The sequence below is a fragment of the Artemia franciscana genome, chromosome 15, assembly GCF_032884065.1.
Source record: "Artemia franciscana chromosome 15, ASM3288406v1, whole genome shotgun sequence".
In the NCBI taxonomy this organism is placed as follows: Eukaryota; Metazoa; Arthropoda; class Branchiopoda; order Anostraca; family Artemiidae; genus Artemia; species Artemia franciscana.
Genome location: NC_088877.1, coordinates 7,069,349 through 7,095,241, shown reverse-complemented (window position 1 = coordinate 7,095,241; position 25,893 = coordinate 7,069,349). Strand labels below are relative to the sequence as shown.

Below are 25,893 nucleotides of genomic sequence, written 5' to 3'. Positions count from 1 at the left end.
AAAATAAAAATAGGAATTGTAGTGAAATAATATTTCTGATTTTAATTTCCAGGAATGTTCGAATAGCTGTTTGTCAGGAATATTTATGGATTAAGTACTCAGTTTCTTTCTGTCAATTCTTTCCAATAATCTTATTATTACCCCACCTTGCAACAACCCACCATTACGCTACTGAAGCGAATTTATGTTGGCATTTTACTCCCCTCTCTGCATAAGGACTTAGCGCGCTTTCCTGTTTAAATTGACAACTGTAAAGACTCTCTCGCCACAAGCCGAAGGATGAGGTAGAAGAAGGATTTTCATCATGAAATTCACCTAAGAACGCGAAACTTTTGACCTGAGGACTACCACATCGTTCTATTACTTTAAACCAACAATGAACAGGCTAAAATTTGCATAATCCTTGAGGAAAAAATTGGGATATTGAACAATTTCTTCGTTTTTGGTACATTTTCTGTGCAATTTGTGGTACATTTTATTTCAAAATGTTGGCAATATTCTAAATGAGACAAAAATTTTAATTTGGCAGCTCTGCTTTTATGAAAATTACATTTTTAAAGCCTGAAAATGCTTACGAATTCCGTAAGACTTCTTTTGATTTCATCTAAGAGAATTGCTGGACAAAGATGTAAATCTACAGGCAATAATCCATCACTTTCGAATAATTTTTTCAAAAAATTAGGCTTCCTAACAGGGAAAACAGCAGTAAGTTGAATTTTCAGGGCTTAATTAAGAAAAATGCAATTGCATAATGTGAAAATATTTGGCCTGATTAGCTCTCTTAGCAAGGCTGGTAAATTTTTAGTTTAGAGTACTTAGAAATGTTAATTCTTGAATTGCATCCATTTTTAGCTTTCTAAAATCCATTTTTTAGCTTTCCAAAATCTCCTTTCATCAAACCAAAAATGTATAAAGTAGGCAGGGTTTTGAAGCCAAGGGAAATGTTGGGGTTGTAAAATATGAATGAAATGACAGTAAAATTCTAGTTAATTGACTTCTTGCTATCTTGGAAAGGGTTTAGATTAGGAAAATGAAACTTTCAGGGGTGGGTCTACAGGCTAGAGTATGTCCCAGGAAGGTATTTGGAAGTACCAACATCCACTCCATCTCCCTCTAGAGAGCTGTGAAATTTGACTACATACTATTTGAGTAGAATTTTGAGCCATATCAATGGTGTTTTTTTTCCAAAATTTAGCAAATGTATTTGCATATCTTTAAAACCTTATAAAATGAAATTGAGCAAAGTTATGAAGCTGAAAACAATTTTGTTGCACTTCAATTAAGCAGAAGATCTATTTTTGCAAGGTTTCACTTTTATAACACACATATTTTTAAAAGTCATCAAAGGTCAGGGCCCTCTAGAAGGAGAAGGAGTAGAGGTAGTTGCTTCAAAATACCTTCCTGGGACATACTTTAGTCTATAGATTCATCCCTGAAAGTTTCATTTTCCTAACCTAAACCCTTTCTGAGATAGCAAGAAGTCAATTAACTAGAATTTTACCAAAATTACATTTTAAATACTATTTCCAGTCATCATTGCTAATTTTTGTGTAATAGGAAGTTGAAAGATGATTAAAAAACTTAAGTATCCATTGATGGTAATTATCCACTTTCACATTTCAATTGAAACTACCTGGCAAATCTGTGAATCAGAGCAATTAATTAAATAAAATGTTTATGCTCTGTTGATTTGAAGAAATGTCTTCTAACAGAGTAGAGATTATACAGTTTTTAACCTCAAGATTAAATTTGTTTTAAAAGTTTTTATGTCATTGAGAAGACCTTGGTGAAACAAATTTGGTTGAGTAGTGATTCTTGCACAGAAATATTACCTATAGAGCAAAGTAAATTAGTCCATGAGCCCTGTACACAGCAGGGCAAGGTCTGTATTTTGATTGGTTATATTGTTAGTTCATATTTATAACCTTGTTTTGGTTTGCCTTTTCAGTCTTCAATAGAATACAGACCTCACCCCACTGCCCACAGGGCTTATGGACTAATTTGCTTTGCTTTATAGGTGATACTTACTTGCAAGAATCACTATTCAAACAAATTTGTTATTGATCTTGAAAAGGGGTTAAGATAGGAAAATGAAACTTTCAGGGATGGGTCTACAGGCTAAAGTATATCCTGGGAAGGTATTTTTAAGTACCCACCTCTGCTCCTTCTTCCTCTAGAGCACCCCGAAATTTACCTACATGGCTGGTCTATACCTATTGAAATTTTGACAAAGCAACATTTTGCCTTAATTTTCAGTTACCAGTTGCTTGTTCTCTGCCTTTAGTTCTCAAAATGCAATTCCTGTTATTTGAGGAGAATTCTGAGCCATATCAATATTTTTTTTTTTCAAAATTTAGTAAATGTATTTGCATATCTTTAAAACCTTATAAATTGGGATTGAGCAAAGTTGTGATGCTGAAAACAATTTTGTTGTACTTCATTCAAGCAGAAGATCTATTTTGCAAGGTTTTACTTTTATAGCACACATATTTTTAAAGGTCATTAAAGGTCAGGACCCTCTAGAGGGAGAGGGAGTAGAGGTAGGTACTGCAAAATGCCTTCCCAGGACATACTTTAGCCTTTAGACCTGTCCCTGAAAGTTTCATTTTTCTAACCTAACCCCTTTCTGAGATAGCCAAAATTCACTAAACTAGAATTTAACCCAAATTTCATTGTAAACTGAAAAACTGTATAATCTCCATTGCATTGGAAGGCATTGCTTCAAAAAGCACCAATAAACATCATGACCTTAATTTACTTTAATCTTGATAAACATCAACTAATGATTCAACCAGTCAGAATATTGACCTTACCCCAATACCTGCATGGCTCATGGACTAACATAGTTAGCTCTATAGATAAAGTTACCTATGAGCAAAATTGTATATTTGTTTTGTTTAAAATTGAGAGTAGATAAATACCATTAATGGATCCATAAGTTTTTTTATTATCTTTTGACTTCCTACTATACAGAAATTACCAGTGATGATGGGAAATAGTATTTAAAATATAATTTATTTCATATTGTACAACCCCAACCTTTCCCTTGGCTTCAAAACCCTGCCCACTCTATGCATTTTAGTTTGCCCATGGAGGAGGAGGATCAATCAGAAAGGGATGTGCTTCTAGAATTACCATTTCTAAGTTTTGTCACTTGTGACAAAACTAAATATTTGAATTTATTTGGTTTATAAACTATCTATTAACATTAAACAAGCTACAAAGAAAATGGCAAAATTCCAGTTTAGCTACTTTTTGCTATCTTGGAAAAGGGTTAGGTTAGGAAAATGAAACTTTCAGGGATGGGTCTATAGATTAAAAGTATGTCCTGGGAAGGTATTTTCAAGTGCTCAACTCTACTCCTTCTCCCTCTAGAGGGATCTTTGGTGACCTTTAAAAATCTTTGTGTTATAAAAGTGAAACCTTGCAAAATAGATCTTCTGCTTAAATGAAGTACAACTAACTGTTTTCAGCTTCACAACTTTGGTTTATCCCATTCTATAAGGGTTTAAAGATATGCATTTACATTTCCTGAATTTTGAAAAAAAAACTTTTGATACAGGTTAAAATTTTTTGCAAATGGCAGGAATTGAATTTTTAGAAGTAAACCACAAGAACACTTGAACCATCTTTTAGGGTCATGCACTCTTTGTGACACTTTGTATAGGTCAAACCATATAGTATGTTGCCTAACTTAGTGACATTGCTTAGTAACTATGATAGTAATGAAGAATGAGAAATGAAGATAAACATACAACTTGTTTATTTGTCTTCTTTTATATCAGCAAAACGCGGGCTTTTCAGTCAAAGACTATTCAGCCCTTTTCCTCTTGACTTACTCTGTGAGATGATCAGAGCTACTGAATAGGTTATCTCTTATTTATCTTGAATCTGCTCAGATTTCTTTCTGGACATCTTTTGATTCTAGGAGTTGGAATATAAGAAGATAAATAGTGATTTCTCAGCTCTGTGTGTAGGTATGGTCCACTAGACTCTTGGCTGATAGTGAGATTTTGTGGTGTTTAAAGCATTCTAACAGTTTACATTGCAGGGTAAACTATGCAAACGTCAGCATATTACATTCAAACAGGCAATGGTCAAATGTTTCATTGTTAACATTATAAGAATTAGACTACTTGAATTAGGGAACTGATATGAAAACACCTGAAAATTTAGCCCATTTGAGCCAGACCACATTCTATGATAAATCTTAGAAAGGTGCTTTTTAGGGAAAGGTGATGGGATTGTTCATTCTTATTTAACAGTACCTCTGGTAGTCTCCTGTGGTAGGTATCTGTAATGGGGATTGGTCTCCCACTTGGCTGTTCAATATTTTAAGCATTCTTTGCAATTTCATATGCCTTATGGTTACCACTTATACAAGAGTGGCTTGGGACATACTGGAAATAAGTTCTTCATCCGTTTGAGGCTAGATTATCAATAATCCTAGGACAACGAAATGTGTCTATGTCCATCTTATACTCAGAAGCTGAAGAAAGCAGGTCTAGGCTTGATAAAGAGTCAGAATAAACAATAACATTTTGTAAATTAACAATCGGAAATTCATTATTCATGAGGTGCTCTAACACCATGACTATGGCATTAGCTTGGCAGACATTACATACGCGCTGTCATGCAATCTCTCAACCAAAGCAATATTATGGGTTGGGATAAACGCTCCACTTGCCACTTTTTCACTTATTTTTTACCCATCAACAAAAATTTGGAAATGGTTTTTATATGTAATTGTATTAAGCTCAGCAAATTTTTCTGTATAAAAGCAATGGGGGTCAGTTCTTTAGGCCACTTTGAGAAATAAGTATTTATTATGGGGTGGGGATTGACCAACTCCATGGGGGGATAAGCAGAAACTTAGTGTTTGTTGGTTTCCTAAGACCAAATATGAGACAGATTATATCATTTTGTGTTGCTTAAATTTTTTGCATGTGGGTCTTTACACAAGCACTGTAAATGATGAGTCCATAATCAATATGGGGTCTTATATGTGATTTTTAAAATTGGAGTAATGTTTTCTCATTACAGTCCCAAGGTGTGGCTAGTAGTCTTTTTACTATTCTTATTTTCTATAGCATTTTTATGGCTCTTGGTATTAACCAAGTGATATATAGCAATCAAAAATTCTGTCAGTCTGTTGGTCCTAGTTTTGCTAGGTCAGACACTTCCAGATAAGCTAAGATGATGAAATATGCCAGGTGTATCAGGGACCAGACCAGATCAAATTAAGTGTTAGACCTAGGTAACTGATTTGATCGTCCTCAGGAATAATTATTCTATTTATGAGTTAGCCTTGCATTAGGATTATTTAGCTTGTGGTGGAATTAGATTATTTTCGACTTGATGGGAGCAATAGGCAAATCAAAATTTTGATAAAACTTATGAAATCAGAAAAGTCATTTTTGCAACTTTGAATGTGCAATCTCAAAGGTGTTTTTAAAAGATAAAAGATTATTTGTAAAAGATATATTAAACATTAAATACTAGTTCTTTTAGGGGTGTAGCACAAAAAACAGAACAAAGAGATATGAATGCATTGAAGACATCTAAAACCAGGATTTTAAGTCAGCATGTGGTGTTGTGAGCAGAGTACCCCAAGGCACTGTTATGGGCTCTACTATGCTCCCTGCAAAAAAAAAACTGTGTCAAAAATTTAGCAGAATGCATGAGAAGTTCAACTTCTTCACCAATTGCATTGTTTCACTGTGGAATTCACTCAGCAAATCTACTGTGTGGGCCAGATCAGTTGAAAGCTTCAGGATTGAACCGTGTCAACCATGATTAAAGTGGCAAGCTATGGAAACCACCGTGGGACAAACCAGTATCCACTTTTCACCCTCCACCACTTGGCACATTCATCCAAAGCTGCTGTTTTGCTGTGGCCTCAACTTTAAACTATCCAGTCATACCTCTGGTGGGTGGCTACTACTGAGTGAGCTTAAATTGCAGAGCCTGTACCACTTGAGCCACCCACCCTTTTAGCCCTCAAGTACGCCTGGTTGGCAATACATCTAGTGACATCCAACAATGAAACCAAACTGTCTTGTATATATGTAAATAGTGATGATCCACTCATGAACTGTGACATAAATATTGAGTCAATGTTTCCTGGGAACATCTACAGGCCCTTCAACCTTAGTCGCTAGAAAATGCGATTTAAGGTAATTTAAGGTATCTCAATAATATAGTGAATAGAATAAAAAACAGCATCACTTTCAATACTGATGACTCTAAGCTGTCAGGCTCCTATCAACAAAGCCTGAACTTGTCAGTAACCCTGAAGTAACCCTCTTTGCCAGTACAACATGCCTGTCCAATGAAAAACTCAGTGCTTAAGACAAGTCCTTAATCAATAAGAAAGAAAGAAATATAGGTTTACTAATAGATGAACAACTAAAGTTCCATGGCCACCAGTAACTAGCAGTCTCAAGAGCAAATTCAAGCCTTGGTCTCCTCAAGTGCACTGTTACTAGCTGCTCCTGCAAAGTCTTTCTAAGCCTCTATAAGACTGTAGTCAGACCGGTATTAGATTTTGGTGCATGTCTCATCTCCCCTTCCTATATGAATAATATTAGCCTAGTTGAAGGGGTTCAGAGGCATGGCAAAAAGTACATAGCTGACCTACACAATTTCCTGACAAAAAGAGACTAGAGCACCTGCAGTTATCAACACTTATTTTCAGACACCACCATAGTGACATGATGCTGGCGTACAAGTGTAATGCTCAACCAAATAACCCCTTCTTTACCAATAATTCAAGCCAGCAATATACAAGTGACCAATCATATGAGCTGTAAAAACATCAGGTTAATATACAAATGCAGCAAGATCTCTTTTCTTTTCTTTGTGCTGCCACAGACTAGAATAGTCTTCAAGCTGAGACAATGATTGCACGCACAGCTGTGTCCTTTAAATCTAGACTTTAAAAGGGATGGAATTACAAGTCATGGAAATATGTGTGGGATTGTCAATCCCATTCAATTATCCACTGAGGCCAACCTCATCATAAGAGTGCCTTTTTGGGCAGCTGATGCTGCTTGTCATACCCAACCATCTTGCATACTCTATATGAAGCTGATGTTTGATGGTGTCAACTCTAAAACACTGAATAATAGTCATTACAGGCCATACCTAGCCTGTGGTCACCATTACTGAGTGGGCTTAAATTGCATCTTTCCAGTAGACCTCTCTTACCACATTTCACAGGGCCTTAAAACAGTGACAGACTTTCACCATCCTCAACACAGGGCACAGCAGGTCCATTATAGACCTTAACTTTAATCCAAAATTCAAATTAAGGTAATATTTCCCAAACATGGACTTTCTTGAACCTAATTGAAATTAGTCATATAATTTTCTAATTACAGTGTGTCTTCCTAACAATTTTGGAAATGGTATTTGGTTTGATGCTCTCAATGATTAAAACCAGGTCATCAAAAGTAATGATTTTTCAATAAAAAAGTCTATTGGTGACTAAAATATTCTTTTATAAGAACTCCTTTTGGTGAGTTTAAGGACATATTGATAATAGTAATTTATTTATAACCCACTATACAGGGAATGAAGTGGAGTATGAGAAAAACCTCTTGGAGTTTACCATGTCATATATTATGACCTAAGTTTTGTTTCTTGGTGTTGTCATAGAGTGTTGGTAAAATCTGAAACCAGGCAGCTGCATGCACCACAAGAAATCCATTCATGTTGCCACTCATGTAGTTTCAATTTTTTTTTTATTTGCCTTGGTCTGTTGCTCAAGAAACTCCACTAAAAAGCGCTTATCAGTCTGAAAACCCTGTGGCCATTAATCACATATGTAATAAATAGGTTCGATTATATTAAATAGTCAGTAGTCCCTTAATACTTTGAAACAAAACATTTAAATTCAATATAAGTAATAAAGGAAAGTCTTGTGTAAGAGCACTAGAAACAGAACCTTTACATTAGATAAAGACAAATACTGGATAAATTGTGGGAAAAAAATATTGATGTCAGAGCCCAAATTACAGCTGTATGTAATTGCAGCTGTTACAGCTGTAAGTATGAAGTATAAAAGTTGGGGAAGAGCAACAAAGCGTCTTTAGCATTTATAGCTTTTCATTGACGTAAACCATCAAATTATTTAGTTTTGTATGGTTCAGTCACTTTGTGTGATTTTGACTTAAAGCTCTGCTTACTATGAGGCATTTACCTGAGCTCAAAAGAACTCAGGCAAAAGGATCTAGAGTTAGAGTGGCTGATAGTTAGTTGAGTAATTATGAAACTAATCACTTAAGTTCTTGATGGGTTTGATGAGCATCAAGCTAATTTTGGAATTATAGGCGAGGGTAAGGGTTTATGGAATCATTTTTTTGTGTCATTTCTATATTGCTTTGTTACATTAAGAAAAAAATCGCTTCAGCATTATTTGATCTGTAGAATCTGAAGATTTCTTCAAAGCTGCTCAATTGAGATAAGTTTATAGGACTGCCAAGTAGAAAAATTTTGTTCTGATGTTTGTCAGTGAATTATGTGCAACTGCGTATTTAACAGGAATGTCAGGAATAACAGGAATTAACAGGAAAGTCATCCAAAGAAAATGTCTCTGAGTTGCCAAGGTGAGACAGGCCTCATCAAAGCCTATATGGATTGCTTTCTTCCATAGTAAGAAAAGGTATTGATGTTGGTATGTACATAATCAGAGTGACAAAGCTAATATCCTCTATTCTTCAACTGTGCAGAATGTGTGGTCAGAAGTAAAATCTTAAAGTGAAAGTTCTCCTAAACGAAAGCATATCCATGATGATTGGTAATGAAACTTGGATATCAATTGCAGATGAAACTTGACAATTGAAGGTGTAATTTCAAAATTATTACAGTAGTAGTTTTTAAATTAGATATTTAGCCTGTTTATAACAAGCATCATAAATATGATGTTTCTAATCAAAGATGTATAGCTGTAATTTAGTTTGATGTCACAAAAGTTTTTTTTTAATCAAATGATTGCATGATTTTAATGGCAAATATTCCAAATTTTAGGCAGTCAGATTAAATGGTTTCGTCCTATATGAATCAGTTGCAGACAAAGTTAATTATTCACCATTTTTAAAAGGTAGGTCTTTGATTTTACTTTTAGGTGGTTCTACCCTATTATGTAAGGTTTGTTATTCTTTCTTTAAGATTTGAAATTTGGAATTTTGAATTTTTTTGTTGATTTTTGAATTAAAGACTAGTTGTGGGCGATCAAGTCATGGTTAATTGTTGAAAAGCCCAAGACAGATAGTCCATTTGAATGAGAAGAAAAACCTGGGATTAACTCTCCACCTTATTAGGATTGTATAAAAAGGAGGTTAGTTCATTTGTTAATAGATATGTCTATCTATTATCCGTCCATACATCATTGCTAGGGCAGTAGAACCAAGGTAGATAGTCATAGAGCTAATAACCTTATTTTTGGCAAAAATACAGCCCTTTTCCAAATAATTAAAAAGCAAAATATATAGAAAGCTGTAACAAATTTCCACAAAAATTACTAATAACTTTACCCTCTGTAATAACAGCGGTAATGGTAATACTGATCTTATCATTTTAAAATCCTTATCAAATCACATCTATAACATATCTGAATGGGTCTCAGTTACAGATATCGGAGGTACTCAATGAAGTATATTTATTGCGTTTCATACCAAGTTTTCATGCAAAAATTTGGAACCTATCCTGACTTTGGTGCTTAATATATATCTTTAGCTGCTATATAGACTAGATGAATATCTGACTAAAATTTATTGTAAATGTAATTTAGCACAACAAAAACAAGTCTTACTAGAAATTCTATCTAGTTTTTGGTTACCTCTAAGGCTATTGTTTTCCCAAAAATTCTGCTAAATTTAGCAGTTTCATTTTATAGCTTGTTTTGTATTATTAAAAAAAAAGAAGAAAAAATGATGGGCAAATACTTAAAATATCTAAATGTAATCTTTCCTACATTCTGCATCTACAAAATTACATAAATTATACAGAATTATCAGACAGCTGGTTGTCCAATAAGGTTGCTGGTTGTCAAAGGTTGATGAGACAAGGACCCCAACCCTGTCTCAATTCTACTTTCCCTACAACTGAGCCAAACTTAGTCCATTTATAATTTAATTTCCTACCACACAACTTCCCATCGTGTAACTTTACTTTGTACGCCTTTCAGTTTGCTGAATATCAAAGCAAGTAATTGACCTTATTTTCTGTAAGGAATAGGTCTTGGTGAAGCAGGGCTCAAGAGCATTGTTGTATATGGGTAACATATACCCAGTACAATTTAAGACATTAGTTTTTCATATTTTCCTAGAAAGATCTAAGTAGGGAGGGTTCTCCCACGTGTGCAGGAGCCAGCGGCATAATCTATTCTTTTTTTTGGGTGTGGGCAAAATTGGAGTCAACTTTCCTAAGTCAAGTGAAAATGACAGTGAAGAATAGAGAGCCATAAAAAAACTGATCTGTTTTTGTGGATGCTTGAATTATAAAGCCTTTTCTTAGTTTTGACAAGATTGTCAAAGACGCTAGGTTTTAGCTTGAGGGCATACTGGGGCCTGGGGGACATTTACCCCCTGTCCTCTAGCAAATAACATCCCTGGCAGAGACTGACATGTTCTCAAAATTAAACTTAAAGATAAAGTAGTTTTCTTTAACTGCTACATGCCACTAACTCACTGCAGCCCCGCCTGAGGCCATCACAGCTGTGCACGCTTCTCCTCCATTCACATCTGTTCAACTGCTCCCCCTTTATGCTATCCGAAGAGGTTCCCATTTCCCTTAAAACTTTTCTTACAACATCCTCTCACCCCATTTGGGACAACCTGCTTTTTATTTGGCCCTAGACGGTTGACTGGCAAGGACAATCTTTGGTAATAAATTATCGCTAATCCATAGAACGTTTCCTAGCCATATCATCCTTTCTCGCGCTATAGCCATAGAAAGCAGGATTGAACTACATTTTTCGTACAGCTAACTGCTGGAGATATAGTCAGTCAGTTCTGTACCCAAAACAATCCGTAGGTAATTTCTCTGGAAAACATTAAGCCAATCTTCCTCTGTTTTTTGGAGTGCACATTCTTCAGAACAATACTTGACTAATGTCATCACTGTAGCTTACAATGGTCTAATCTTGGTCTGTAGACTTATCTTCCTATTCTTCCAAACTATTTTAACTTTGAAAAAACACCTTGAGTCTTGTCTATTCTACTTTTAACAACTTTACTACACCCTCTGTCTTTATTAATGATGCTACCTAGGTAAGTGAAGATGTTCACTTGATTGATCAAATTTAGACAAATTCTGTTAAACAAAAATAACCATCCATGTATCCACAATGACAAGACATTTATCTCAGGACATGTACTCAAGCACAAAAGATTAAGATTTCTACATTTTTTCCTGTATTTCAGACTTACTTTTTTGAACAATGATTCATTTTTGGAGTAAAAGTTTTATTATCTTTTTTTTTTGGTGAACAAGAAAATTTAACGTTGTCTGTCCAGGTATTTATGCCTGGGCAATCCCTATAAATATCTCACGATTGTTGCAATTTTACCTATATTTTTTTATGATATGTATTTTTTTTTTTTTACTTCGGGCCTACCCTGAATGAATACCTGTATATGTATGTTGGTCATGAAGGTTTTTTCTGCGTAAGGTCACTCTTTTATTTTTGTTTAAGATGTGTTAGGTAGTAACATTGGTGACCAAATGTGAAATGTAAACTTCCTTTTTTAAGTAAGTAAAAAAAAGAATAAGTCAGGAGTAAAAAAAAACATGAAGGGTATACGACAATTATTCAAGCAATGAGTTTAAACTATGCTTGCTAAAATGTTTTTAGCAAAAATCTAATTTCATGTTTCCTACTCATGGGATATGAATTTTTGAAATTCCTAACAAGTCCAGTTCAAACCGTCTGAATTTGTCATTAAAAATGTCATTATGATAGTTGTTTTTTAACCTTGTAAGGTTTCAAGTCGCAAAAATCAAGATGAAAATTGAAAACAAGAAAATCATTTATATGTTTATGACTGTATATACTTCAAAAATTTTCTAGAAAAAATTAGGACTGAGATGCAATATCATATGCCTTTCAAGAGTGAGGTTGGGTGCTGGATATGCAAGGACACAATAAAATAACCGATATTTAACAAGCTAATGATATTGTTAAATTTGCATGCCAGGCTTTCTAGTGAAGTTATATGTTTACATTTTTGAAAGATTTTTCCTTTTTTGCTAAAGATTTTTCATTTATTTTTAAGCAGAATCTAAACAAAAGAACCCTTTGGAGTAGTTTTGTATGTCATACCCCCCTGTTCCTTAGGCAACTATATGGTTACAGTTTCCCTACACTTGCTATTCCACCTGTTATACCTTTTTATATACTTTCACATAACTCCACAAATTTTTCCAAATACATGAACTCCATATTTACTTTGCTGTTAACGACCATTATTTTGCGCTATAGGTTGCCAAATGCCAGATACCTTTTACTCTTGGTTCACGGTCACTGAGCTCCACGTCTGGATGCTACTAGTCAGAGCTATGGATATACCAGATGATGGCAGGTTCCTCAGAAACATGATTGTTGAGGCAATGTGGAATGATGTCCAAACGAGGAGTAAAAAACTGGTAAGCATTGAGCCAAAAAAACAGGCCATTGAACCAAAACTATCTTCAGCAGAAAAACAACTTCATTACTCAAACTATTATCAGAGTTGAAAAAGTTAAAATCACTTTTTCAAACTTTTTGCTTACTGGAAGGCTTACTGTCCAATTGCATTTGGAACGCCGTTTTTAGCTCGGCAGAGTTTCTGTTATAGAATGTTTAAAATAACTTTTTTTTTAGGAGAAACGTCCTCTTTTTTCCCCCAAAAATCTCATGGTCTTTCTCCATATCTGCAGCAGTAATTCAAATTGTTATATGTTTTTTTTTCTTTTTTCTAAACAAATTAGTTTTTTGAATTCTGATTTCCTGAAACTCTTCTTAAAAAATGTACTTTTGAAGTTCTGATTGATAGAATCCAATGAAGTGTTTAAATTCTGTCAATTAGTTAAAATTATGATTTAGGTATACAGAAGTTACATTTTATTCTTTGTTTAGTCCATTTGTCTTGTTTACAGATATTGTTAGAAATCAGTGTTTTCTATATCAAAGTTGTTATTATCTTATCCTGGATGCCAAAAACAAAACAAAACAAAAAAAAAAAGCTTTTTACACCGTTCTTAAATAAAAGCCAAAAACCTTGAAACATAATTTTTCAGATTTTCTGCTCTCCTCTACAATAATGTTTAATGGAAACTGTCTCTCGGATTACCACGCTCAATGTGTTGCGTTGAGTTTGCGTTTTCTAACTTAACGACCTGTAAGATTTATGTTGTGTTATGTATTGTCCTTTGAGATATCATGTGGACATGTTTGGGCCATTTTGCGTTCCCTAACAACAACCTATACAACTTGTGTTGTGTGACATATCACCTTTTAAATTACCAAAACTGAATGTACCTGAACAATTTGTGTTTTTGACTCAACTAATTTGCTCTCTAGAAAAATAATGACGCTTTTAAAAATTAATGTTAGGTAACATATCGCCTTTTAAATTACCAAAACTGAAGGTATCTGTGCAATTTGCTTTCTAGAAAAACATTAACTCATTTTAGGATTTATGTTATGTAAAATATCGCCTTTTGAGCCGTCCTAACTGAGTGGTTAGCTCACAGGATTTGAAGTCCTTAGAACAGGGGTTCGAGACCTGATGTCGCTGGTTACATAACTTGGAACGGGAGTCAATGGTGTGACTCTGTAAGCTCAGGCAGAGTCAACCCAGTTCTAAATGGATACCTGAAGAAATCTGGGAGGAAAAACATGGTTTGGTCGCATGATTTGCGCCCATTCACGCATTGCACTCCTGGCCGAAGGCAGTGAATCAGGAGATCGGTACCTGCGCAACGCAGACCATTGGTCAGCATGGGAAAAAGTTTATATATATATAAATGTATATATATATATATATATATATATATATATATATATATATATATATATATATATGATGAGTATATATATATATATATATATATATATATATATATATATATATATATATATATATATATATATATATATATATATATATATATATATATATATATATATATATATATATATATATATATATATATACTCTAGGATGAGAATTTCAGGAAACTTTCCAGGAACAGTGGAACACTAAACTGGAGAGTTAAAAATTCGATAATGTGGAAGATGGATGGAATATTCTGAGGAAAACAGTTTTTGAAGTTGCTGATGGTGTCTTAGGGAAAACACCATTAGTAACTACACGACTAGACTGCAATTAGGAATATTAGTGAAAAAGCTTTATGTTTAATAGAGAGGAGCACGGGTTTGCACAAGAAAAATCTGAGTGATAGATCATATAAAAACAAAAGGAATGTAAAGAAAGTGGAGAAACCATTAAAATATTAACTAAGGAGGTGGAAGTGGAGGCCATGAATAAAATTGCAGAGGATCTGGGAGATGCAACTAGACGGCATAAAAGTAAAATATTGTACTGGCATGTTAATAAATTAAGACAGAGTAGCCAATCTGGACTTGCCCCAGTTAAAGTTAGGAACGGGGCCACAATTAGTGATAAGGAAAGAGTTAAAGAGAGGCGGGCAGACTATTTTTAGAGTATGCTAGACCAAGATAGAGTTGCTGGAAAAGATAAAGAGTAAAATGAAAAGTTTTTTGATACTTTGGACGTGAAGGAAGATTTGTTTTGTGAGGAAGAATTAGCGACAGTACTAAAAGGATTAAAAAATAATAAAGTTCCATGTGCTGATAGTGTGACAAGTGAGTTTTTTTTTAAATATAACGTATCTGAGGTTAGAAATAATTTACTCAAGATTATAAATATGATTTTTGAAAAAGGGAAGTACCTAGTTATTTAGGAAAATATTAATTAAGCCACTCTGTAAGAAGTGTGATAAGAGTGAGTGTGTAATTATCAAGACATTAGTCTGGTCACTGTAGGTCGCAAATTACTTAGTAGTGTGATACTTTTTAGACTGAGAGAGGCTGTAGACTAAGAAAAGGTTTTTAGAAAAGGTAGAGGATGTGTCGACCAATTCTTCACTCTTAGGTTAATAATTTAGAAGTGCCTGAGTTGTCAAACACGTTTGGTCTTCAATTTTATTGATTATGAGCAAGTGTTCGACTCTGTTGATAGAAGAGCTTTAGCAAAGGTCTTATTCTTGTATGGTATACCAGATAAATACTTAAAGAGATCAGTACTATGTAAGAGAATAATACTGCTGCGGTTACTGTATGAAGTTAGTAGCTGGTTTCGAATTAAATCAGGAGTTCAACAGGGTTTTGCTCTATCACCCTTTATATGGGTCATATTGATGGGCTTTGTCTTAAGAAGCACAGGAAAGGCAATGGGAGATGGAAAACTCCCCTAGACTTAGATCATGCTGATGATTTAAGCATCCTAGATGAAAGTGTGAGCAAAATGAATGAGCTTTTGAGGTTTTTCAAGCTCAAAGTGCTAGGATAGGCTTTAAAATAAATCTTAACAAGACTGCGTCACTAAGGCTAGGAATAAGTGAAGATGAACACGTGACACGAGTCACGTGACTCGTGACTCGTGTAGCGGAAAGATTAATCAGGTGGACAGCTTCACTTACTTTGGTTCTAATAAAGGCGATGGAGCAGTGAAGATGCTAAAAGTAGAATGGCCAAGGCTCAGGTTTTTTCACAGTTAAAAAAAGTTTGGAAGAATAAGAAAATAATTATGCAAATCAAGATTAGAATGTTGGAAGTTACAGTCATGACATCGGTCAAATATGGCTCTGAAGAATAGGCGCTCCAAAAAGCGGATGAAAATTTGCTTGGCGTGTTTCCAGAGAAATTGCCTACGGATTGTTCTGGGTACCCGACTGACTGACCGTATTTTGGACAGTATGCTGCACGAAAAGTGCGGTTCAATCCCGCTTTCTAGGACTATAATGAAACAAAGGTGAGATGGCTAGGGCACGTTCTGCGGACGAGGGACGACAGATTGTCAAAGATTGCCCTTTTTGGCCAACCGTCTAGGGCTAAACGGAAACAGGTCTTCCGAGGTTGGGGCGAGAGGATGCCATAAAGAAATATTTTAAGTAAATAGGAACATCCTAGGAAGGTGTAAAAAGGGAGGCTTTGAATAGATTGGGATGGAGGAGGAGCGTACGTAGGTGTGTTGGCCTCAGGCGGCACGACTTATACTTATTGACGACATGACTGCCTGTCCATGGATTATTCTTTATGGTTGATTGTGTGTGGCTATGCTGTTTGACCTATGTGATTGTATGGATGAGTAGGGTTAAGGCCTCATTCAAGTGCTGGTCTATATTAATCACTAATTTAGGAAAACAGTCTTCCTTTTCTCCTTCTGTCTCCTTTTTTTTTTTTTTTTTTTTTTTTTTTTTTTTTTTTTTTTGTGTTTGTGCTGTAGCATTGGTGATTTCTCTTTTCATGATATATATATATATATATATATATATATATATATATATATATATATATATATATATATATATATATATATATATATATATATATATATATATATATATATATTTATATATATATAGCTATTTATCGATCCTTTGTGTAACTTTTTTATGTGACCCTAGTTTAAGGAATTACGGGCTATTTTATTTTTTACTATGGGACATGATCGTCTCTCACTATATCCTTTAGGTAAACCACTTAGTATAGGTTAGAGTTCGTTCTTTATTATAGCTTTATGTAAAAATATAATGATGTCATTATAGCTAACATTAGAATATTGCTTTAACTTTTACACCATACATGGTTACAACCTTTTTATTTACGAGAGGCTTTTAAACATTTCAATTTCCTTTAAAATGAGCCATTAAACAGCTCTCTATAATGTTCCAGTGCCAAGCTAGCTGCAGAGAAAAAAAAAGAAAAAAGATACCGTCGATGCAGAATATTGCAGTTGAAGCAACTTTTCTTGTTTTTCAAGCCCATGGATTTTCTTTGTTATTCAAAACAATAAGCTGTAAGTTTATAAGGGTTTTGGACAAGATAATTCAAATAGAATACTTTGTGTTTCAATCTGACTCTATTTTTGTGAGTTATCGGCTACTGTATTTCTTATTATGGGACGTGATCGTCTCTTACTAGGCTGCTAGCTATCACTGCAACCTAGATTTGCTCTTGACTAGATTCGTGTTTTTTTTTTCTAGATTCCCGGTTTTATGTTTAATAGATTTATGGTTCGTTCTCTACTAGATCCATTAATTGCTCTTTACTAGATTCTTGATTTGATCGGTACTATATTCGTGATTTGTTCTTTGCCAGTAGTTTTCCTTTATCTTATGGTGTACTTTATCGTATGGTGTATCTTATGGTGTACTTTCTGTTTACCTATAAAACTGTTTTCTCCTGTTTGACATGTTCTTTTCTTACTTGGTTGCAGTTATTTCTTATATGAATGTTCTTCTAGGAGTCTCTTGCATTTATGCCAGAGAAAGTCTCTAATTAAAAGAGAAGAAATAAATTTGCCTTTTTTATAGTTTTGGGGAAATTCTTTACCCAAACAGCTCGGTTTTCATCCGGTGTTCGACGTACAACTTGGAGAACAACTCAATTAATGGAAATCGGTTATCAGCCGATTTTAGGAAAATTAGTTTCCCCATTGCTGAATTCATATACCCTTTTGTCAGTAATTTTCCAGATGAAATTCTTTTTTTTGTTTATACCATCATAATTGTCTCATTCTAACCTTGGCTCGTGTCCAAGTTGGGGGTTGTCTCCGAATATTGTGGCAAGATAAGAGGATAAAGGAACTTGATGGTGAGAGTAAAGAGTGAGGCTTTCAATAGATTAAGGTGGCGGAGGAGCATAAATAGCTGTGTTTTCGTCATGCAGTTTGGTGATGCACTGATTTATTAGTAATAGCACTAGTTCATATGAAACTCGAAAATCATCTTAACCTATAAAATTGACCGCTTTGCCTTTTACAGCGAGTTTATCCTCGATTTTTTGAACTGCATGAGCTATACCCTTTGTGTTGTACACAGCAACATCTAGATATAAGGGAGGTAAGGATTCCATTTGCTAATCCTGCTAAATCAGGACTTTCATCAAAAAAAGGTTTCTTTTTCTTTATTCCCTTTCTCCTTTTTTACTTTCTACTACTCTTACACTCTACTTTTAAGGCTTTGTTTTGCTACTCTAAAATATGATTCTACTCCTGCTGCAAGAAACAAACTGAAAAACAAATTACCTTGCAATAGTCAGTGAATATAATTTAGAATCAGCTTAAACTTGATTGAATGTAGTCTGTTTTTTTTATTCTCTTTGTTTATACGGTGATTTGTTACAGGAAGGAACAGGTTCTGCCAGAAGAGAACAAGTCAGTGAGCTTGGTGATCAATTTACTGCGGCATTACTATCCTATGATGAAGGTCTTTTAGGGAGTGATATTGACCTAGCAAATGCTCTTTGGAGAACGCTTTTTCAGAAAAATGATGTCCATCCTCATGCGCTAGAGGCTGCCGTGCACCTGGTTAGAAAACAGGTTAGATATTAGACAGCTATAGCTAGGATTTTGTTATAAAAAAAAAAAAAAAAAAAAAAAAAAAAAAAAAAAAAAAAAAAAAAAAAAAAAAAAAAAAAAACGTGAATGGATAAATTAAAGCAGCCTGTAAAATTTCAAAGACTCACTTGTAAAATACTGACATCGTCCAGAAAAATATAATGGTAGAATTTTTAAGTTTATCGGATTTGATCATAATAATAAAGATAATTTATAAAACCACATTGGCCTGCCACAATATAAAGAAGAAATGATCTAAATGGTTTTTTTAAGGCCTACAGAAAATACTAAAAAAACACACTAAGCGAATATTTTTAATGACAACCGCCTCTCTTCTTCAGTGCAAACAAAAAACATATTAGGGAAAATGCCAAAAAAATGCAAAGAAACCAAAAAAATAGACGCGTAGAGTCAATTTGAAAAAACGAACTAATGAAAACCAATAAAAAACCAAACTTTAAAGATGAATGAAATCCAATAAAAGCCAAAATTAGAAGAATTTAAAACCAAATACCTAACGAATCATGGTGAATCACTCGCTTTTTTTGGTTGTTCAGTATTTGGTTTTAACTCTTCTATTACTTTTTATTGGATTTTGTTCATCTTTCAATTTTGGTTTTTCATTGGTTTGAATTGGTTTGTTTTTTCACATTGACTCTCCATGTTTTTTTGTTTTGTTTTTTTTTTGGGGGGGGGGGGTTCTTTTCTCTTTTTTTTGGATTTTCCTTAAATATATTTTGTTTGCGCTGAAGAAAGGAGACGGTTGTCCTTTTGAAATATTCGCTTTATGTATCTTTTTAGCATTTTCGTTTGGCCTAAAAAAAAACATTTTTGATCATTTCTTCTTTAGATCATAATAATTCAATGCCGGCGTATTGCATGACTTGGAAATGCCAGCTTCTTCTATGGTTTTTCGTTCGTTTGTTTCAAAATTATAAAGTGATAAGGTGATATTATATTTTCGTCAGGATTGCCATGTTGAGCTGTGAAATCTAATCAGCAAATCTAATCAGTTATACTTGAGACCGTTTTCGTTCGTCAAAATTCAAACATTAGCAATCAGTTCATTGCCGAAAACAACTACACCTTCGAAGAAAATCTGCTTAAGCTGCCTGCTGTCTTAAGCTGTTCGGTGTCATGCGTTTCAGCTTATTTTTCGATGATTTTTCACCACTATTTCAGTTTTTAGATTGGTACTCGCTACTACCAAAAACTCCATGATTACATGTGAAAGTTTTATTTATTAAAAACTGAATTCCTGATTTTATCCCTCATTTTTAAGATTTTTTAAGCAGGCTGAAGTGCATTTTAAAAATAAAGGAAAAGCCAAGGTAGTGAAAACTCTTAGCTTTTGACAAGAAAACTTGTATGCTTAGAAAATTGTCATATCTGTCGGAACTAGCCCTGTTCTAATTAAATCCTTGCGCTTATTTGATTTTTTGACACCTAAAAATCGGTAAGATCAATTCGGTTTTGTATCTAAACTTTGGTGCATTTTAAACATGAAGGAAGAACTAAGGAAGTGGAAGTTCTTAACGTTTGGACGAGAAAAGATTTTTGCGCTGCCTTGTTGCAAATACATATATTATGCCAAAAAAAACTCGGAAAACATTTTAATAAATATTTCATATTTAGACAGCTGATTAAGAAAAAAAAACATCCTAGATTGAATTTCAATTTAGGGCAGAATCTTGCCAAGTAACGTGAAATGAACCATCAAACGTTAATTATAAATACGATTGTATCCAGCTTTAATCAAATTAGAATTTGAATAATTGTCATATCTGATTAATTGCCATATACTGTTGTTTTGCAATCTGAAATGAAGAATAAAAAAATAAAAAACTTCTACTAGGAGTTTATTGAAGAAATTAAGCAACAATAATCCCACCAAAACTAAGCTCTAACGAAATTTTCTCGCATGCTGACGTACGGTTCGCTTTGCGCAGGTGCTGATCTTCTGATTTGATGCCCTCAGCCGCGAGTTTAATCCGACGCTCTGCATCTGACTGCTTTGCAGCAGGAAATTTTGAAATTAAAAGTTTTCACTGCTTTTCAGCTGGAAATTAAAAGTTTTCACTATTTTGTAGCAGAAAATTTGAAATGAAAAGTTGTCCCTGCTTTGCAGCAGGAAATTGTGGAATGAAAAGTTTTCACTGTTTTGTAGCAGGAAATTGTGAAATTAAATTTTTTACTGCAGGAAATTGTGAAATTAAGTTTTCACTGCTTTGCAGCAGGAAATTGTGAAATTAAAAGTTATCACTGCTTTGTAGCACTAAAATGTGAAATTAAAAGTTTTCACTGCTTTGTAGCAGGAAATTGTGAAGTTAAAAGTTTTCACTGTTTTGTAGTAGGAAATTGTGAAATGTAAAGTTTTCACTGCTTTGTAACACTAAATTGTGAAATTGAAAGTTTTCACTGCTTCGCAGCAGAAAGTGTAAAGTTAAAAGTTTTCACTGTTTTGTAGTAGGAAATTGTGAAATGTAAAGTTTTCACTGCTTTGTAGCAGGAAATTGTGAAATTAAAAGTTTTTACTGATTTGTAGCAGGAAATTGTGAAATTAAATTTTTTACTGCTATACTGCAGGAAATTGTGAAATTAAGTTTTCACTGCTTTGCAGCAGGAAATTGTGAAATTAAAAGTTTTCACTGCTTTGTAGCACTAAATTGTGAAATTAAAAGTTTTCACTGCTTCGCAGCAGGAATTGTAAAGTTAAAAGTTTTCACTGTTTTGTAGTAGGAAATTGTGAAATATAAAGTTTTCACTGCTTTGTAGCAGGAAATTGTGAAATTAAAAGTTTTTACTGATTTGTAGCACTAAATTGTGCAATGAAAAGTTTTCACTGCTTTGCAACAAGAAATTGTAAAATCAAATGTTTTCACTGTAGCAGGAAATTGTGAAGTTAAAAATTAAAATTGTGCAATTAAAAGTTTTCATTGATTTGTAGCAGGAAGTTGTCAAATGGAAAGTTTTCACTGTTTTGCAGCAGGAAATTGTGAAACTAAAAGTTATCACTACTTTGTAGCAGTAAATTGTGAGAATAAAAATTTTCAGTGCTTTGCAGTTTGAAACGGTATTACTTTTAATAATATTTAAAAGTAATATAATCCAATCTTTGAGCCATTATTCTTTAATCTAGCTTCAGAAGATAGATCTTACTTTCACAGTGTGCCCGCAATGAACACATTTATAGAATGGCATTTTAAAATTACGAGGTTGAGGCTTAGTAACCACCTTCTTTGCGATAAGAAAATGTAAAATTCAAATGCATAGTCGGAATTTGTGTAGTTTTCTAGCAAAAATAAATATTAGCTAGACGAAAATAGCGACGAAGACCACACTGCCTTTCCATAACAAGCAAATACAAAGTAGAGACAATAGGGAAAATCTTTTTAAGACAGTAGAAATCAGTTCCACAGAACTGGTTTCCACTGTCTTAAAAAGATTTTCCCTATTGTCTCTACTTTGTATTTGTTTGAAAATAAATGTTATCTTTGATCGGTAACTTAAAATGAATTTTATTATAGTTTCTATTTTATTATTAATATTTTTATGCTCTGTTTTCATTATGTTTTTGTATTCTATATTTTTATATTATATTTTCATTATGTTTTTATATTCGATATATTTAGAAATGGAAATCCCGTATGCTTAGAACTCGACAATTGTCCTAGATCTGAAGGTTGACAAATTATCTAAAACTGCCCATAAGGGGCACCTGCAAGGGGGGGGGGCAAGTTCTCTATATATGTTTGAATCTTATTATGAACAGTTTTCTGAAAACTTTAGATCAGCATCCAGGATATACCCAAGCGTATGCTGATGATCTTGTATCGCTATTGAGAGGAAAGTGTCTGAAATTCTGTTTTGGTATGGGTGAGGATATACTGGATGAAACCCAATTATGGCTGCCAAAACACCAGAAAAGAGCGAAATAAGTTCCAGGAAAGAGCGAAATAAGTTTTTATAAGAAGGAGAAAATAGCAAGTTGCTTTTTCTCTAAAAATACATGGCCACCCGATTTCTGTGAAAAGACGGGTGAAGTACTCTGGGGTCGTGTTAGACCATCAGTTAAGCTAGAAAGCTTCACTGCAAAGAAAAGGCTTGAAAAGCTACAGCTTGCTTAATCCAGTACCAATCGACGGTGGGGAAGGAATGGGGCCTAGATCTAATTATGGTTATGTATTTATACGAGAATACAATAAGACCGATTCTGTCATATGAAGAAGTGGCATGGGCCTTTTTGACTCAAATTAAAAGCCGCATTACCCCTCTAATAATGTGTTCGAAGACTTACACGCCTGGTGATCACTTCTGCATACCAGGGAACGGCCATGGCATCAACGGAGCTTTTTTTTTCTCGAGCAGAATTATAATATTTTGTTGGTATTTTGGTAGATAGGAGGTAGAACGCGGTGCATATATGTAATGTAGAGTATTCTAGGAGTAGCCATACAAGCACAGAATTCTGGGTTTCGAGCTTTTTCTGTATATATTAGCTATATAATATAATATCTCCATTATTAATAAAAAAAAATACTAGGACTTCAATCCTCAAAAAACTTCTAGAGACAAAAGTAGTAAAAAGTGTATTCAGAATACAAATAAATGGTCAATGGACTAATAGGCCGCAGATACGAAAGAGGGAAATTAAAAGCCACATCGATATCTGCAACTTATTGATGCTTAAATGTGAAGAGTTACAAATGTCTAAGGATCATATCGTCCCAGTAATAAAAACCGAGAGGTAATACCAGATTCCAATAAAGGATAGAAGAGAAAAGGGACAGGAAATGGAGCTGCTCTTCAAAAGTAACGAGACGCTTTGCTTTATTAAACGCAAACATAGAGAGTTAGTGTATAGGCTGGGCACACACTTAGATCAAGAACCAGTCAATTGGTGTGAACAAACCTTAATGTTTCAGCTATTATGCTCATGCCACATTATTTGTGCAATATTCTCTTCTTCTTCTTTTTTTAAGATGAGAGATGGCTGGTTTAGAAACTGCAAAGTTTTTCGTCTGTTTTTCACGTCTGGTTTCTTGTCTGTGGTTCACGACGAAAGGAAATCGGGGAGTTCCATTGTAATATACCTAAATACACCCGAAGTGGATAAAGAGATAGTTAGTTACCACCTGGGTAAGACTGCAGAAGTAGAGACACATGTATTCTAACAGACAACTAGGCATGTCTTAAGACTCTTCAGAATATATAGAGTCGGCAAACAAGTGAATTGAATTTCGATGGAGCACTGAACAATCTAGCAACCAAAGGATACCAAATCACTCTGGTGTGGGTCCAAGGATATTCTGGGACCGAGGGTAATGATATGGCAGGAAGGGCAGCTGGGACATCAGTGATAGAATAAGGACCAGAACATTTTGTCCCCATTTCTCAGGGCTGCTGGAAAACGGCAGTGAAGAGACGGAGCAACGGAAGAATGGAATAAAACTTGAATATGAAGGTAGAATATAAAACATAGGAAGTAGTCCCAAAGTTTAACTCCATACTCACCAAATATATACTTCAGTTAAGAATGTCGGAGATGAGAATAATAACTGCAGCCATAACAGGAATAGGGAGTTACGGGAAGATCCTTTCTCGAATCAAGAGGGTTGATTTGCCTTTATGCCAAAATTGCAAGATGACTGTTGAAACAAGAACACATCTGGTTGAAGATTGTCCGGATTGGAGTAGACAGTGGTTGGAGTTTCTCTATCTTTTGAATGTCAAGCTGGAGTATATAGTAGTAGAAGGAAATGGAAAGGATATGGCTGGGAGTATTGAATCCAGCCAATTTTTTTGGGTTGTGGAGTCAATAGGCCGTTGAGAGGTTAGTCTTGACCCCACATGGGTTCACCCCAGCCACGGTCCCCCCATCTGTGGTACCCCCCTTCCGCCGTGACGTCTAGGGCATTTTGCCCTGGTCGCCTCCACCCCTTTTGATCACATTATTGATATACCGACTGTGATCAAAATATATACCGACTCTGTATATTTGAAAGAAAATTAGGATGAATCGGAAGATCAGTTTTTAATGAAAAAGGCCTCTATATACAGTTATACAGTTTTTAATAGTATCGGGCACCAAACTTTAAAAAAGCGTTGATGAAAAATCAAAAATATATGCTATGAAAACATGACACCAAACACCTTAAAAAGGTGAAGTTTTTGTTTGAAGATGCTGCGTAGAATTTTGAGGTTGTATATCATCAACGAAGCTGAAGTAGCAGCTTTTATTTAAATCGCTGAGTTTAGATTTGTTATCTTTCCTAGATGATGAAACGGAACAAACAACCGGTTTAGTAAAGTTCGATATGTATTTAAGATATCCAACCATTTTTTATTTTTCTATGGGGTATGGACTACAGACCGAAATGCCCGGGGCCGTATCCTGAGTTTTTGTTCTGGAAAGGGGGGATTACCTAAATTTTTTAGGGCTCTGCTTGAAGAATCTTGGGAGTTTTAAGGGGTTTTTTTTTTTTACCTGTACTTCTAATACTTGTTTACGAGTCAGAGAAATACCATTTGTTTTTAGGAGAATAGGCTTTTTTCCTGCATTTTTATGCCCAGTTTACTAGTTGGAGAACTATTTCAAGACAGTTCAATCCCTGTATCCCTATCTCTGGATACGGCCCTGAAAAGGCCCGAATTTAGTTCGCTTTCCAACCCACCAAGATAAAGATGTGAAACTTTTATTCCTAAAAATATATTGAAGGAAACAAGAATTTCTAAAAAAAAGGAAGATGTCATGAGATGACATGATGGATGTCCAGTCTATATTTGATTCGTAATCGAAGAGGAAATCAAAAACCAATTGTTAGGAATCGAAAATTGATTTCTGCCCAACGCTGCTCTGGCATTGCTCGAGGGATGTCACCAATGGCATTCAAAGTCTTAAAAATAGAGTTGTCACAAACTTAAAAGTTCAAGTGTTTGATGTGTCTATGCTTTATATCTTTTGTACGTCAAAAGAAAGTGGCTGATTTGGTTCAAGATAAAAAATTTTCTTTTCTAGGTACAACTGCTGGACGAGATAGACGATGAAACTTTTTTACTAAAAGGAGGAAAGTCAATAGCTTGGTGCGAACTGCCGTTGCCAAAAACAAGTTAAATATATTAATTTTAGCGTTTTAAATTAATTTTTTTAATAAAAGGACTTACTGCCATAATCCCTTTGATTTTTTTTTGGGGGGGGGGAGGTAAGCAACGGCGCCAGTTCACAAATAGTTAGGAGAAGGGGCAAAATGTATTTTTCAGCGAA

General features: G+C 34.4%; 1 protein-coding gene across 2 annotated transcripts; it reads left to right on the top strand.

Annotated features, from left to right (window-relative positions):
• The first annotated feature begins 532 nt into the window (after positions 1-532).
• On the top strand, positions 533-25,801 carry LOC136035995 (ubiquinol-cytochrome c reductase complex assembly factor 1-like). Of its 2 annotated transcripts, none has more exons than XM_065717913.1 (5): positions 533-582; positions 9,031-9,103; positions 12,485-12,648; positions 18,417-18,611; positions 25,648-25,801. In XM_065717913.1, the coding sequence occupies exons 1-5, from the start codon at positions 568-570 to the stop codon at positions 25,741-25,743; spliced, it is 543 nt and encodes a 180-aa protein (XP_065573985.1). In that variant the 5' UTR covers positions 533-567; the 3' UTR covers positions 25,744-25,801. The 2 variants fall into 2 exon arrangements, with proteins under 2 accessions (XP_065573985.1, XP_065573984.1); XM_065717912.1 differs by having other exon boundaries at positions 537-705.
• The last annotated feature ends 92 nt before the right edge of the window (positions 25,802-25,893 follow it).

Coding starts and splice junctions, on each gene's coding strand:
- LOC136035995 (XM_065717912.1), top strand. CDS start 568: ATGCTTACGAATTCCGTAAGACTTCTTTTGATTTCATCTAAGAGAATT. Junction 706..9,030: donor TCCTAACAGGGAAAACAGCA/GTAAGTTGAATT, acceptor TCCAAATTTTAG/GCAGTCAGATTAAATGGTTT. Junction 18,612..25,647: donor TGCACCTGGTTAGAAAACAG/GTTAGATATTAG, acceptor TTTCTTTTCTAG/GTACAACTGCTGGACGAGAT.